The sequence below is a fragment of the Botryllus schlosseri genome, chromosome 10 (genome assembly GCF_051294905.1).
Source record: "Botryllus schlosseri isolate E-star chromosome 10, Bs_hap1, whole genome shotgun sequence".
NCBI classification, from domain to species: Eukaryota; Metazoa; Chordata; class Ascidiacea; order Stolidobranchia; family Styelidae; genus Botryllus; species Botryllus schlosseri.
In genome coordinates this window covers 15,923,360-15,939,113 of record NC_137245.1, presented here as the reverse complement: position 1 = coordinate 15,939,113, position 15,754 = coordinate 15,923,360, and the positions used below count along the sequence as shown (strand labels likewise).

At 42.7% G+C, this 15,754-nt stretch overlaps 1 protein-coding gene across 3 annotated transcripts; it reads left to right on the top strand.

Annotated features, from left to right (window-relative positions):
* The first annotated feature begins 4,878 nt into the window (after window positions 1-4,878).
* On the top strand, window positions 4,879-14,703 carry LOC145448423 (stathmin-2-like). Of its 3 annotated transcripts, XM_080326807.1 has the most exons (6): window positions 4,879-5,081; window positions 5,273-5,377; window positions 12,476-12,660; window positions 13,179-13,370; window positions 13,682-13,834; window positions 14,350-14,703. In XM_080326807.1, the coding sequence occupies exons 1-6, from the start codon at window positions 5,060-5,062 to the stop codon at window positions 14,446-14,448; spliced, it is 756 nt and encodes a 251-aa protein (XP_080182933.1). In that variant the 5' UTR covers window positions 4,879-5,059; the 3' UTR covers window positions 14,449-14,703. The 3 variants fall into 3 exon arrangements, with proteins under 3 accessions (XP_080182933.1, XP_080182934.1, XP_080182935.1); XM_080326808.1 differs by lacking the exon at window positions 5,273-5,377 and having other exon boundaries at window positions 4,880-5,081; XM_080326809.1 differs by lacking the exons at window positions 4,879-5,081; window positions 5,273-5,377 and adding an exon at window positions 11,849-12,017.
* The last annotated feature ends 1,051 nt before the right edge of the window (window positions 14,704-15,754 follow it).

Sequence of the window (15,754 nt, the reverse complement as noted above, 5' to 3'; positions counted from 1 at the left end):
CCGAAATACCTAGTTGTCATGGAAAAAACATCTGGGATCCGTCGTCATGGTCACGCCAAGCGTGAAAAAATTTCAAGATTCACGAATGAATTTCGTCATTAATGTTAGTATAGTTTCTCATAATACTATCACACATTCATCCTTTCGCAGCCCATGTGATCAGATTCATCGATAGAGTTGATGGAAGGGGTGCTATCGGAAATTTATGGAAAGTTATCAATAATGTTGGACTTTTGGGTGGGCCAATTGTTATTAGTCAATTTGATGCATGTTGTTATTCGCTGACATCCCGTCGGGATTATCGGAATGTCGGTATAGTGGAAAAATACGCGAAATATATACGATCGCCCAATCGTATCAGAAACAAATTTATTTCCTGAGAAGCACACGATTCCAAGTTGATAGTTATATATGGACCGTATCATGTTCCTCTTCTGTTCACATAGTATTGTGGGGCTCAGATTGCAAAGGGCGTTACTATATTAAAATCGAAAAATGAAGTTGGTATCGTATCGCGCGCAGCACGAAGAAAGTTTCCAGATTAATTAAAATCTCTCAAAGATTCGGTAGTCAATTCATGAATTCAATTCGCATGGCGACGGCCGCCAATACATACTAATTGAATTACGTGACGATGGCCGCACAAATTCCCTTCTATGGCCGCAGGTTGGCCACCCCTGTATACGACGATCTACGAATATTACGGATGGCCCCTGGGTACGCCAACGTGTCGGAACTGGTATTTTGGCAGGGTTGTAATCAATGTTCCCTCTAAGCTGCGCACACGCACAAAAAAACCGAAGTGGTTACCTTTATTTTAATCGTTACGAACTGTTGTCCAAGAGACCGCGCAGTGAGTTGGTGTGTGGGCGCACACTCGCCATAAATTAGAGGGAACATTGGTTGTATTGACTCGACTCGAGTCATGATTTTCTGATGACTCGACTTGGACTCGAGTCATTGCGCATGACTCGAACCAAGTCATATGACTTGAGACTCGGACGGCCAAGACCGACATTTCATTGTAGTTTTAAAGAATAGTAAAGTAACCACACTATAGGGATTTCGTCTATTCGTACTGATACTTGAAAATGCGACCAAAAACTGCTAAAAGAGAGAAAAATTGGTATAATATGAATGCGAACCATTCGATATCACCAGAGTTATAAAAATGGGTTTAACTACACTTTAACTGGAAACTGAGTAGGCAATACAATGACTTGGACTCGGACTCGAGTCATATTACCATGACTTGAACTCGGACTTAACTCGGTGGTGAATTGAAATTGACTCGACTTGACTAGAATCAAAACTATAAAAGTGACATTGACTTGTGGCTTGGAGCCTTTGTGACTTGGTTACAACCCTGTATTTTAGTCATCAACATCCCAAAGTTACGCGTGGCTATGATAGCGTATAAGTGGTAAAATCCACAGCTACGACACCAATGGGTTGCGGGTTCGAGTCCGACCGAGGTCGACTCCAGAATTCCTACCTGACTGTTGAAGGTTTATCTAATTATCTAGGCAAGTGGTGCCCAACCTTTTTATCTTCATTCCCCACTTCAGATTTATTCCGAGCCTTCATTCCCCACTACCAAAAATCTATGTGATTACGGAACAGCCATTTGCTTGTTTGAGTACACAAGACACACAACCACACCATTACGCAATACAATCACCAATAACCAGGCCTGTTTATTTTTTGATTTCTCCAAAAATAACAAAAATAGCTTAGTTTTGGATGTTTTCAAATTTTATTTTTGGTGTTTTGATCACTATTACTACCGAAAAAGTCCACCGAAAGTATGTTATTATCATCAATTCATGTCCTCCAACACATCGACATCATCAGTGATCTAACTTTCCATTACATTCGTCACAAATTAAGTTTATGGCCTGGAGAATGTCCTCTAAAGAATAATCAGTGAGAGACGCCCCGCCGAGACCCGTATCCCACTTGATTTTCGAGATATCTGCCTCGGAGGTAGCAATTGCGGGAAACATCGAGGTGAGGGGTCTAAAAATGGATGGATGTCTAATTCTCCAAACTCCTCAATCTTCCATGCCTTCGCTCCTGACACGCTAATGCGCTTGAAACCTCTGAACCTCCACGAAGTTGCGTGCCTCATTGAACTTGACAGCCCAATACCCTCCGACCAGAAAACCTTCCTTGTGGCGGGCGTCGTTGTCCCAGTCCTCACTTGGACACAGAACTCGAAGGCGTTCGACCAGGCGCTTGAGCTCCTGCTGCTCAATGATCAGAACGCCAAGACTCTGAACCTCCGTGACGGCGGTGCTTAGCTCTGTGAGACTGTGACAGCGAAGGTGCACATGCCGGCCTTTTATCGTCCATAACATCAAGGCCATACCATCCAGTCAGCCAAGCGGCCACCTTCTTCATTGACAACCAACAGGCGTCAACAAACTTGTGGCGCGCACTTTCCATCTCCTGGATCAAGTTGTGTTGTCGTCTGAGGCAGCCAGCAGTCGTGTGGACGAAGTGATTGGGGCAGAAGTGGTGGTATTTGATTTCGCCGTTCCCTTTGCCTCACTCAAGCTGCCTGCCCTTCTTCTCTACATGTCGCACTGTGAAACATACAGGAGTACAAAGACGGAGGGGCGGGAAGGCAAGGTCAGCAGAAACGTGGAATGAATGGAAGTAGTTTTAGCGTTTCGGTGACCTCCTCTCTCACACACATGCTGTTTTTGTGTGTTTTCTTGAGTTTCCTGGTTGTTTACATCGCTCTGACTTGTTTATTTCACTTAAATACTTGAAAAAACATCAAAAATAAGATTTTTTTGGATGTTTTTGAATCTTACTTTTGGAGAATCTCCAAAAATAAAACCCAACATCCGAAAATAAACAGGCCTGCCTATAACTGCTACCTAAAACGTACGGTGAACCGATACCGGTACGGTAACCCTCAAAATTTTGCGAAAGCGTTATATCAAGTCATACTGGTCGTGCTGGATGCGTTTGTGACGCCAAGATTGGTTATCCGGAGTTAAAAAAAAGGAGATTTTGTGAACAACACGCAATAAATTTTCCGATACATACATTCCAGAGCAGTTAACTGGTAACGGTAATTGCGCATGTGTCTCCGTGAATATGTAGACTGTCCTGTATATAGTGTTTAACAAACGGGTCTATTCCCACCAGAAACCATTGTATTCCCCACCAGTGTGGAATTCCGCACCGGTTGGGACCCATTGATCTAGGCTCATCCTCGCCATCTAATCCGTGTAAGCGAGGGATTCCCAAACGGCGGCGAATTCAGGAGTTTCTGGTAGGTCTGTGGGTCTCAACTTTACCGTTATCAAGTCCTTACTAAATAAAGTTTGATCGAAGTTTATTGGAGGAAGTATTTTTTAAAGGTGGAGTTTAGGTAGTGGGGAATGAAGACTTGGAATACATCAGAGATGGGAATGAGGGAAAAAAGGTTGGGAACCGCTGGTGTTAGCAGTGTCTTATAGGCTAAATGCCTAGAAGTGGGCCGTGCTACAAGTCGACAGCTACGGAATAAAAATGAAGAAAATTGGCCTGGTGTAAATGACCATGACCATAGTAGTTGACAAACACCATGAACGCCATAAACAAACAAACATCCAAAATTTCGCGGTCAGGCTAATCAAATTTTAGGTTGGTCTTTCAAGTTCACGATAAATTACCTTTTGATACTATAAATAATTTCAAGAATTACCTCACGGGCCACTCAAAATCTTCTCGCGGGCCACAGGTTGGCCGCCCCTGTCAAAGTATTAGGCTGAGGAATCTCCCTGCTACTACCTAGAATATTTATAAATTTTGGTTCTTCCTAGACTAGATGAAGAAACTCGGTAAACTTTTAGTAGCGAGGGCCTTCACTGGCATACCCAATATGTTTGGGCTGTTCGGGAATCCGGAGTAATTTTACTCCACGGGACACAAGTGCCACCTGAAATTGCACCAGATATACCTAGTTCTCCCACTGCGCAATGTGCACATGAATATGGGCTCATGATTTCGCTCTACTAGAACTTTGGGCTCCAGCTGGTAACAGCTACTGAATTTAGTCATTGTATAAGTCGACTGTGATCACAACCTGAATTATGTGAAGTGGCAAGACAGCGAGTGAATTCATGGACTTTTGATCACAGATGTTCAGATTACTGGAAAATTCTGTTATTTCACAAAATATTTACGTCATGGAACCTATCGAGGTTCTTTTGCGAGCGTGAACCTCCGAATTATCAAGGTTCGAATACAAAACAGGAATGTTGAACAAGAACGAAGCGTTTGCACAAGCTCGAATAAAAAGAGAAGACATGGCATTGACAATTCATTCTCACTGTTAGAGCTGAGAAAGAGCGGTACTGAAAGGGTGTTACGTCAACAAAGAGACAAATTAGTCGAAACAATCGCACCTGAAAGATGTACCACATTCTTTGCTACTGGGCAGCTATATTCATGCAAGGCCGCATGGTCTAATAACTTATATTATATTGTTACCGGTTTGGACAGGCTAGCTGATCTTAATATTAAAATCGTTGTATTGAATCGATGTCCGTAAGCCGCATTTGAAAGTTTAACCTGTTACGTTCAATAGGAGTCACCGTGTTTTATGATAGTGTCGTAAGTAGGTGAGAAATATAACACAGTTGTCGAGATAAGATAGATGATGTCGGCACACGCTGTTGTCGGTTTGTCTGGCTATCTAGGAGAATCGAGTGTGGAAATTTATACTCTTCCTTGTCGAAACATATCAATTATTTAAAATGAGAACGAATGTTTCATGTTTTCGTGTCGCTGAATCCCAGCTGACTAGAGGACGTAAACGAGAATTACCTCCGAAGTTTCGCCGTTTCTTATTTCTAATACTTGTTTAGATTTTGATTTATGAACTACTTTTCGCAGTCACACTATAGTTTACTAAGTCTAGTTACAATTATTGTACTGAAATATTACGAAATACTGATCGACTCTATTCGCCGGATCAATAGCCTTTCTGCTAGTACCGGTAATAGTCCAATAATATACCGGCTCGCATTGTGAAGGTAGCAGCAGCTGATCAAGCGCCATGGCTGAAAAAGGAATGTCAGGTAACAACTATAGATATATGTGTCGGTTCGTTATCAGAAATTTCGTATTCAAATCCGACTTGATCGATCCTGTCAAAACTTCCGGTGTGGTAGGTACACTGGTACGCTTTGGTTTACACCGCCCTGTCGCGTTTGTGCAAGGTTTTTGTGTATATTTTGCCACTTTGATTTCTTCATCAAAACTCATGCAGATTACGCACAAAAAATGAGCGAAATGAAAATGCTTTCCATGCTGTGCGCTTGTCTTCACGTGAACCTGGAACCTGATGACGCATTGCGAACTTACAAATTTCAAGGTATATAACGCGTGAAAGGCGTTTGCGTAGATGTGTGCATCATCGTTTGTACAATTTGCGTTTGCATGAAGAAACGATCAAAGACGTGGTGATAAATGCCCAAAAGAAATTTAGACGGATGCTAAATTACGTTTTTGTCTGCGGTCAACAATAGTTAAGCAGTATATGCAGCATTTTCGTGGAAATTTTGCTTTAACTAAATCACTCTACCCTGGAAGCTGTTAGGCTTGTAGCGCGCTGTTAGTTGGAAAATCAATCGGCTTTCATGCTTTATGAGAAGCAGTTATTTAAAAATTCCCCGCGTCGCGTATCAAGCATTACATCACCGTCTTCAATGTTTGTTGGGGCTCATACGACGTTACGGGCGATGAATAATACATAGTTCTGTAATCGATGACGAAACTCTTCGAATCCTTACCGCTCTGCCTTGCCTTATTGCACCGAGCAGATTCAAATCTCATTTTGGTTCATTGTACCTGGTAACTTTAACGAAGGGTAATGCCATGCAATTTTATCGATAAATAGCAACTGATTAGTGATTACGAATGAAATTTCACATAGACGATCAAAGGACATTGATATACCAAGTTCATCTTGAATCCTCTGCTAGTTGCGGACGATTACCCCTGACGCGTGTCAGCCGAACGGAAATATTCCGGTTTATATCAATATTAATATGTTATTCAAAAAACATTGAAGTATGACATCATGTAAAACTCGAAGGCGAATAAGAGAAGTATCGACAGGCCTGGCCCGAGCCGTTCCGCGTAATATAATTACTAGATGCTAACAATTTCACGGCGATTATGTTCCGTCACTCCACTTTGACGTAAGAATGGATGCTATTTTGATGTTATCCAGTATTATGGTGGATTTTGCCAGTGTCGCTGTTCCGAATCAGATTGTACTAATATACAATCCACCCAATGTGGAGTGATAAGGACCTGTCTGTTAAGTGTCAAGATGTACCGTTCGTGCAATCATAAAAGAGCCTGTCAATCAGACTCTTTGTAAAACAAAACCACCCTGCAGTGTGTTACTGTATTCGTCGTTTACGTATGTGCTGCACTTCTGCACAGTGCACACAGAAGAGTAACCATTATTATTGAAACATAATCTAACCCTAGTTGAATATAATATATTCTTATATGTAACCTGAAGCTTTTCGCGGTGACACTAAACGCGGGTTAACTTAGCTCGTATATCGCCTTCAGCTGTTGTCCGTCAGGCCATCGTCAAAGCAGTGTCGGCCAGACATCCTAATCTTGTAATCGTCCCCGCAACTTCAAATATTGCCGACCCCGATATATACGTGTTTTGGCGACCTAATATGCACTGCCCGCTTCTACGACTTCGTGAATAACTAGACTTGCGCAGTGCACATTGTGCACTGCACAAGTGCACTGCACGTGCACAAGTTTTGATGGCGGTGCGATGTGCCTCGCTTTCTAAACCGGTAGCTCATAGACGTGGTGGGTGCGTATAACATGTGGTCTATCTGAAGCTTGACGTTGCTTCCGCGGCATTACATTTCATCACAATGGTTGTTACACTACGTCAAGGGTTCTCAAACTTTTTTAAACTGCGTACCAGTTCCATACAGGCGCCGAAATTAAAAGACAAACACAACACACCAGGTATTCACAATTTTAAACGTCATTTCACGGTGGATGGATGAGCTTGACGCAATTCTTGGAAGTGTTTTGGACAGGCACACGCGTAAATTATGTTCATGCCCATTGCCCATGCTGGAAAAACCTTGCTCTCGAGTCAAAATTGTAAGTAGAGGTTTAGAGCAAAAGACTCTCCACGCGTTTTTGACACTGCTAGATACGACTTCACCATATACTAGACCGGTCCCACAAACTAGAGCCGGAAAATATCATTGTACATTGTACATAGCCAAATACTGAAAATTGAAATAGCACTAATCAATATAGCCGTCATAATACGCTGATGACACTAGTTCTTTTAGGACTAATCCGCGATCTCTAGAAGGGTGCGTAATAACTTTCATCACGAGAGCTGCGGAGAAACAAATTTACTACAGGTATTGCAGAGTTGATAAGGCGTGTAACGTCACGCAGCAATTTAAAAGCATGATAATTGAGCTCCCCCTCCAGCGCCCCTTTTCAGAAATTTTCGTGGTCTGGCCCTGGCGCCCCGAACACCGCATTTTAAGGGTTGTACTAAAGACGAGGGGGTAGAAGTCAAAGCCAGGTCCGTCTTTTCGTGGTTTGACTTGATGCTGGAAATATTTAGCCCTTGAATCGCGCCCGATGACCGCTCAACAAATTATAACAATCTGATAATCGTCTGTACTATATGTTTGGGATCAAAATCAACACAACATAACAACCGCCAGGTATGGCTTATCCCAATGTACAAGGTACACATTCCGACTCCCCTCTATGATTGGCGATACGATGAACTTGTATTGGGTTTTGTTTTTTGTCCGGTTGGTAAATCAACTGAAAAGGTGGTATCGACCTATATACCTCCGCGCATGAAGCACTTAACCTTCTCTTTCACATGAATGATAATAAACACTGCATTTGTGGAAACATAGTGCCTGTAAGTTTTTCGTTGATAAATCGCGGATTATCACCGATCAAGGATAATCCGAGGATTATCATCAAAAAACTCACATAACTCCGCTTCTACTGGTCGGAATTGACTCAAATTTGTTTTGCAACGTCTTTGAAGACAGCTCAACAATTTCATGGGGTTGGCAGAAAAATTTGGAAATTTTTTTTTTTAATTTTCCATAATAAATTAAAAATTTTAATTGGGTCTGCGGAAGCCGTTACTGGTTGGAATCGAGTGAAATTTGGTGAGCAAGGTTTTCTACTGCAACCTGACGATTTAAGAGGTGACCGGCTTGAATCGGGAAAAAAAAGTTATTTTTGAACAGCCCTAACCTACGTATATTTCGCACGATGGATGAAGCATATATTTGGAGATTGGATTAATATTAACAAAATTTAAGTTGAAACGATAACTCATGGACGTAGAAAATTACAGTTGTACTATAAAAAAGCTGTTTATCCACACGAGGACTAGACCATCCACTGTTAATCCGGTTTTCATCACCGCCTCGATAGCGTCCCCCTCCCCCCCCCCCACGCTACATGAGTATTTCCGTCCCCTTCAGAATTCCTTCAGAAACACTGCATGGTTTAGGCCTTAAATGCTACATTTGGTAATTTCTTGTAACTTGTATCTCGCTTGTCTCTTGAACGTCAAAATCGATGTTGCAGAAAATTGTCTCAGTGTAGGAAAAATCATGCTCGCGCAGCCCCGTTGAGACCTCTTTCACGACGCCGATGACAATAAATAAATGTGCTCCACTCCAGCGCTCGTCGCGATGCAAATCAACCAGACGCGAACTGATTTCTGCGCAATTAGAATTACTTCAGCAATATGTACTAGGGATAGATTTGTCTTGGCGTTGTGAACTCCTCTCATACTGTCAATATAATGCAGCGAGCAATGTCAGATTGAGATGCAAGTAATTTTCAGATGAAATGGTTAAAATACCTCAAATTTTCATCTCCTGCGACCATACTTTTAATTACGAAGCTAACTTGATTCTCTCCCAGCACGGGACTCTTAACCGCTCGCTGTCACTTCTGCACAAAATCGATCCGTTCGCGTAGTCTGCGCAGGTTTATAATTGCATTTGACAAGGGCGAAAATGATACGAATTAAACGGACCGAGGGCAATAGTTTTCTATCGAAATGTAACTGTCAATTTCGTGATTAATTGTGATTGGAACTGTTCGCGATCCATGGCCGTTACTTGCGGTGGGAATTGTGCGATTCCGTTGTGCATATTTGTTCGCAACGTTTTGGTTCTCGTGTTGTCACACGTCGATTACCCCCTCGTCGTTGGACGCCAGATGTTCGAACGTAATGTCTCTTCAGAGCGATTTATCGCAGCGTCTGACTGGTCCGGGGTATGCATTTTTAATGCCTGCTTTCGAGATGTTCAATGCCGTATAATTGTGTGACTGGAATCTTTGCTCTCTCTCGACTAAATTAATTTATTTATATCCTCATCTAAGCCCCAATCAGAAACGGGTAAATCAGACGACTGAAACAAGCAAGGAATGAATTGCAGTGTTGACTAGCCATGGTACACGATAAAGTTAGCTTGGTTCAAAAAGCCTTGTCATTATAACTTGTCGCAATGGTCGTTTTAAAGTGTGAGAGGCAGTTTTATGTCCTCGTTATAATAGACGCACAAGTTCAGTCCGTGGTCTTTACAGTTAGCGCAAATATAACAGCAGCACGATAGCCGTGACCAGGGGAGAATATAAATTGGTGTTCAGTTGCGAAAGGGACGACCCAAGCAGTTGAAGCAGTTTTTCGACGGTTATTTCACACGATACCCATTTATCCGAGATCGCCTTCTACTGTTACATTGTAATACCGGCCGATGGTCCTCTTTCGCCTTGATGCGTAGGCCTTCACCATACGTTACATGCGCAATGCGCGGCTTGTAGCATACATCGGAGTCTTGTCCTCGCACATTGTGACCGAAGTAGCTCAAAGCGAGGTTGTAACAATTTTTCGGTGACACTCTCATTGGACTCAAATGAGTAGTATCAACATCGTTAATTCTATTTATTTTATTTCGGATTTACAGAGAAATCGTCAACATTTGTGCACATGCGAACGAGATTGACTATTTCATGCCGGCTTCCATTTCGATGTTCAGGAATGTTGAGAATCTACACCCCAAATTTAGTACAGTTTTTACACATCTCATCGAAGCCGAACGCAGTTCAATGCGTTCAGCACTGGCTGAGTAGCCCAAGTCGGATACCTGTTGAAAATGTGATTTTCGTTGTACGAAATCGAACAGCTCACGAGTCTTGTATATCTCAAATTTGATCTTTCTTTTCGAGTTCTCAATTATTAGTTTTGATAATATTGATCAACAAGCTTTCAAAAGCTGAAAAGTCACATTTGGTACCCTGTACTTAACGACTTCGATCTAAGCTTTAACCTTCAGAATTATAAATTTACTTGCATAGGTAAACTGCTTTACGTTCTTATATTACAGTTGAATTGGACCTTTTCGCCAAAAGGTACATATGTTAAACACTTGAAATCAATGTATATCCTGGTATCAATATCATGATGTTCGACTGTTATGGTCATTTACAACGGGGACTATACTTTATGTTGCTGAATCAATGTATTTTGACTTTTGTAAAACAATGTCCGCATGTACGGCTCCGCGGATTGGGTGTATATATTAGGAGCAGTGGGGCACCAACATGGTCGCACAGCTACTTCATTAATACTACTGCAGTGAAATCGATGTCTTAATTTATTCTATATAATAATCATTAATCATTGGCCAGAACAATAATAATAATTTATTAATAATGACGCTCAACACAAAATAACGTCTCCAGAAACACGCGACATGCATGTCTGGTGACTGTCCCATTGCCCCTGTATGAAATATTGCCTCAAAATCAGTGCTGTTCCGCCACAAGACTTCACAGCTTCACATGATATCAGCCCTCTCAAGGTGGGCTAATTCCATACGAAGTGTAATTGAATTGGGTCCATCGTTCTTCACCCGATGTCACGTTCTCAATGAGCTACATTCGATGGCTTTCGACTGCTGAAGTACTTAAAACAAAAGGAGGCGCGCATGAAACATCTGTCTCGTGAACGGTCCATTGGTACGCAGTATATGCCATTCATGTTGTACGCTGCTAAAATCCGCAAAGGCTCGTACCAAAGTTCATGGTAACGACAATACTAGAGCATTCCTCTCGAGTGATGAATACGTCTCTTTAATTTGTAGCTATAGAGACAAGCCATTAGTGATTTCCGCGTTTTTGTACCAGCAACGCGTATGAACTGAACATTCGAATGCGTGGATCGCGAATGCCTTTATGTGGTAACCTGTTGAATCCATTAAATGCTGTGTTTCTAATCATTTTTCAGTACCTCATGTACTGTACGTGGAATATACTGTTCTCGTTAGTCACAGTAGTCTGGTCAACAATGAATGAGAATGGTGTAGCGCAGGCTGGCTTTGCTATTGAGATACTGAACGGTTTTGTAGTGTTGTTAGTCGCAGAATTAATAGACGTCGAAGACGTAGGTAAACTCCTGCAATACTGGTTGCATTATCGAATGGTCATTTGAAATGTGAAGCCAAACGTTAAACGGCTATTGCGCAAATAAGGATTACGGAAGCGTGTTTTCAATCATTGTGATTAGTCGTTCGCTCGGGCTACCAATGTACCAATAGCCTTTCGTTGTTCAATGTTCGGTCCACGTCGGTTAGAAATGTATGGCTGCGCTGAGCAGGATGAAGCGCTCAGCAAGTAGCGCGGGAGTTATGAATACGCTGTAGTGCGCGAAATCAGCTGCTTCCTGAATAAACGCCGTATTCTCTTTGTGGTTGTGGCCGTTGTTTGGGTGTGAGCTTTGGCTGGCGTGTAATCGTTGTTCTGCTGTGTTTGTTGACAGTTGGTGGTTAACTGTGTAGGACTGTAGGTTAAGATTCGGATAGTACTGGCTGTACTTGACAACGTTGAAAGAAATAATTTGCGATCGTGTGTTTGATATTCATCTATTCGTAACACGATGTCAGATCTGCCACCAGGTAAGAATCTATTTTATGGGCTCCTGATCGTATCACGCGTTACGATGCCTTGGTTTAAATTGTAACGTCTAAAATCTATTTGACCTGTGGGTTGAGTACCACGGCGACTTGTTTTGGTTTGCCCTTGGCTATGATTATGTTGGATTGTGTCGTTATGTAGAAATGTTGAGGATGGCTAAAACGTCCATTGCGCACAGGCACCAGCTATGAATATCCCTTCGACTGCTTGCTGTACATTGTACGTGCTTAGAGTCGTACAAGCATTGTATTACTTGTGTTTTTCGGTGAGAACTACGCGGAATATCGATTGCAAATGAATGCTACATGCGCTCAACTAATCGACTTGAACGGCTCTGCTCCGTTGTGAAAACCAGAAACCACACCAAGCTATCCTTATCAAGGGATGTAATTTTTACATGATTTCGCGCGCCATAACAGTACCCTTTCGTTCGACGCAGATATGGAAGTCAAGGATTTGAACAAATGCAAAACCGGACAAGCTTTCGAAGTCATCCTGAAACCGCCCGTCGGCGACGGCAGCGCTGCGAATAGTCCTCTGAGAGTGCTATCTCCAAACAAAAGACGAGAGGTCTCGCTGGACGATATTAAGTGCAAGCTTATAGCCGCGGAAGAGAGGAGGAAGGTATGTGATTCGTCATGGGAATGCGGGCGAATTTTCGCTTGTTTGCCGAATTGCGAGAGTGTTAGTTTAATGATCTGTCAAATCTCTGATCTGGACTACATAGCACCGCTCGCTATTTTATATGTGGTACTTGGTACTGTATACCTTGATTTTGCGGATATCCTGACTTCATGAATAATTTCTGTTAATCCGATGAAGGATACTGACGAATGTAAATTGATGAGAAATAAATATTAGAATTGAGTTAGAAGCTGGTCAATGTCCCTTTCATAATCATGATAGAACGTGCTTGCTGTATGGGACTGAATCGCATTCTTCGTAATCGAATAAATCGATGGTTGTGGGTCTCCTAATAGTTAATTGGTGTGATCGTAAGCCAATTACGATCTACAACAAACCTAGACTGCATAGCATTGAAAGCCTAATTCGGCATAACTAATCTAAGCCAACACTTTTGAGTCTTCCTACGACGCTCGACATTTGAATTCAATTGCTGGTTTCTTCACATTCTTCTATAGTCTCAGCAGCATGCGGTCGTGAACCAAGCCAAGACCGAGGAAGAGAAAGTGCAGAAGGCTCAACAGAAGAAGGCAGAGGAATACGAGAGATTCGTACAGGAGGTCGACGAGCATCTCAAGACCAAGTGGGAGCTCTACGAAGAGAATCACTTGTCGAAAATTCGGGAGAAAGTCGGCAAGTTCAAGGAAATGGTAAGTACCGATTTTCAATGCAGGTCGATTGGTGTCGGATCAAGACAAGCTCGGAAAATAATCACGAATACTGATACTTCACCTTAATGGTAAAGTATGCATATTGCATATGGGGAACATCGAGGGTGCCACTAGCATAGTAGTTATATGAAAGCCCACTTCGTAACTTTCAGAATACCGTATCCGTAGGAATTTTCGGCGTTACATCCGTTTCTATGCTTGGCACCAACGCTAACTGCATTCAGTACTTCTCATGATCTTGTAACGCGACTCGTACTGTGACCCTGCGATTTCCTGCTTTTATCGTACAGAACATGAAGCCCGAGCTCCTCCGGGAGAAGGTGAAGCGCGAGGTGGAGGAGATGTGCCACCAGCTGGAGTGCAGCCTGCAGCAGAAGATGGAACAGAGTGCCAAACTGCGCGAGGAGCAGGTCCGTCAGATGAAGGAGAAGCTGAGGGAGAAGGTCGGTGTTGCCGATTGGCGGACATCTGCGTTTTGGGTTTGGGAATATAAATGACCTATGCGGTGGCAGGAGTTTGAAACGTGTGGTCCTCTTGACTGGTCTGGTACGCAAGTATTTGGTAGTTGGCCCGGTGGTTCATGTTTCGCGGTACCCGACTTGTAGATCGAGGCACATAGTCTGTTGTGCGATCCCGTTAGTTCGTCCATAGAATTGAATGATTTTACTCCCTGTTCGGTGTTGGAGTGCCCTAGAAACTTGCTTTCCCGTAGCTAGTACGCTAAATTGCCAGATTGTCGGGGGGGGGGGTCAAATTGGCGTTTCTTTCTACCTATAAACTAAGTCGTTCGAACGTGGTAAATGTATTGAAATGATAGGACGAAAAGTCTACTTGTCACTTGAGCGCTTGACTCTCGGCGTTAGGTCGATGCTTCCTAATTTCTTGACGCGGAGTCTTTGTCTGAACGGCGCGATCACAATGTCTTCAATGCGAAGGTAACTCTTGGGCGCATTTACAGGAAAACCACGCCCAGCAAGTTCGACAGAACAAAGCCAACGTGGTACAAGACGGATCCGGAGAACCCGCCTGCGCTCCGGTAGCCGCCGAGGGCTCCTGAACCGCGCCGACGGACTTCCAAACCGTTGCATTATGACTTGTGGGCTGTCTTCTGTTTCCGAAGCGTTCCTATGCTGCGTTTTTCTTCGTTTTCTATGTACTTTTTGCGATGTCGGGCCCTTGTTGCCGCCTTTCGTTCAAACTTAGCAACTGCGCGTGTGCTATTTGTCGCTGCGTTTACGCCGGGTTCTTCAGATGTGTAGCGCGTGAACATTTGCTGCGTTTTTGTCGTTACGAAAAGAGTTGCGTTTGATTATTCTTTAGTTTATAGTCGTTTGCGAATGTGGGGATATCGAGATGCCTGGGGTTTGTGTGTACGCGTGTACCCTGAAACGTTCCATAGCAAATCTGGTATGTGAGGGGTTCTCTATACTTCGTTATCCGCGACCGAAATCACATCTAGTGGCATTTCACGCCTGGGGCTGGGCACAATGATTCGAGTCTAGTAGAAAAAGGAATTATACGAGTACTGAAAGTAAACGATCCTCACCACTGCAAGTTGGTTTATCAACGAGAATTGTGGTTTCGATGCTATTTTCCACGCTAACCACCTTGAAACCTTGATTGGCCTATCGCAGCATGCGAATCATATTGTACAAAGCCACTAAAGTTACTGGAGCTGACGCATGTACCAAGACATGATCATCCCAAAACGTTGTAACGAAGTGCAGCGAAATCGGTGTGGTCGAAAAGATACCAATAAAGTATCTTCAAGAGGACTTGGCAACCTTGTCACCGGGAAATTTTCGGTCGCTAGATGTCGCTCTGCTACTCACGGAAAACAAAATTCTGTCCTGCCCAGCAGATTAAGGATTTGAAGGAGAAAAAATGCACCGACACGGGAAATTCCAAAATGTGAAGACCCAATGCCTTGTGTAGGAAGTACTAGGCCAGTACTTTGTTATGCTAAAATTTTTAAAGAATATGTGCTACTCATTTCTAGAGAATTTCCAAATTTCAGGTCATTTTTCCAAAAAGATCGCTGTGAAGCTCTGAAATCCAGAGCCAGGTAGACCTAGGCCAAACGACTCTAGTATGACATAGGTCTCGATGTTGGCTTTTCAAAAATACCTGAGTGAATACTATGCGACGTATGTCATACAAATGTTTGAATTACCATGATGCTGCTCAACAAAATTTACAATGTGTTTCTCCTTATTATAAAAAATATAACTCTAAATATCAAAGTTGAGAAAAAGCATCGGACGGATAAACGGCGGGAGCAATGAGTAGCTAATAGCTATTCTCATTAATATATACCCAAAGAACAGCTCTTGGTTTCAAACAGGTTGTTGAAACTTGACATA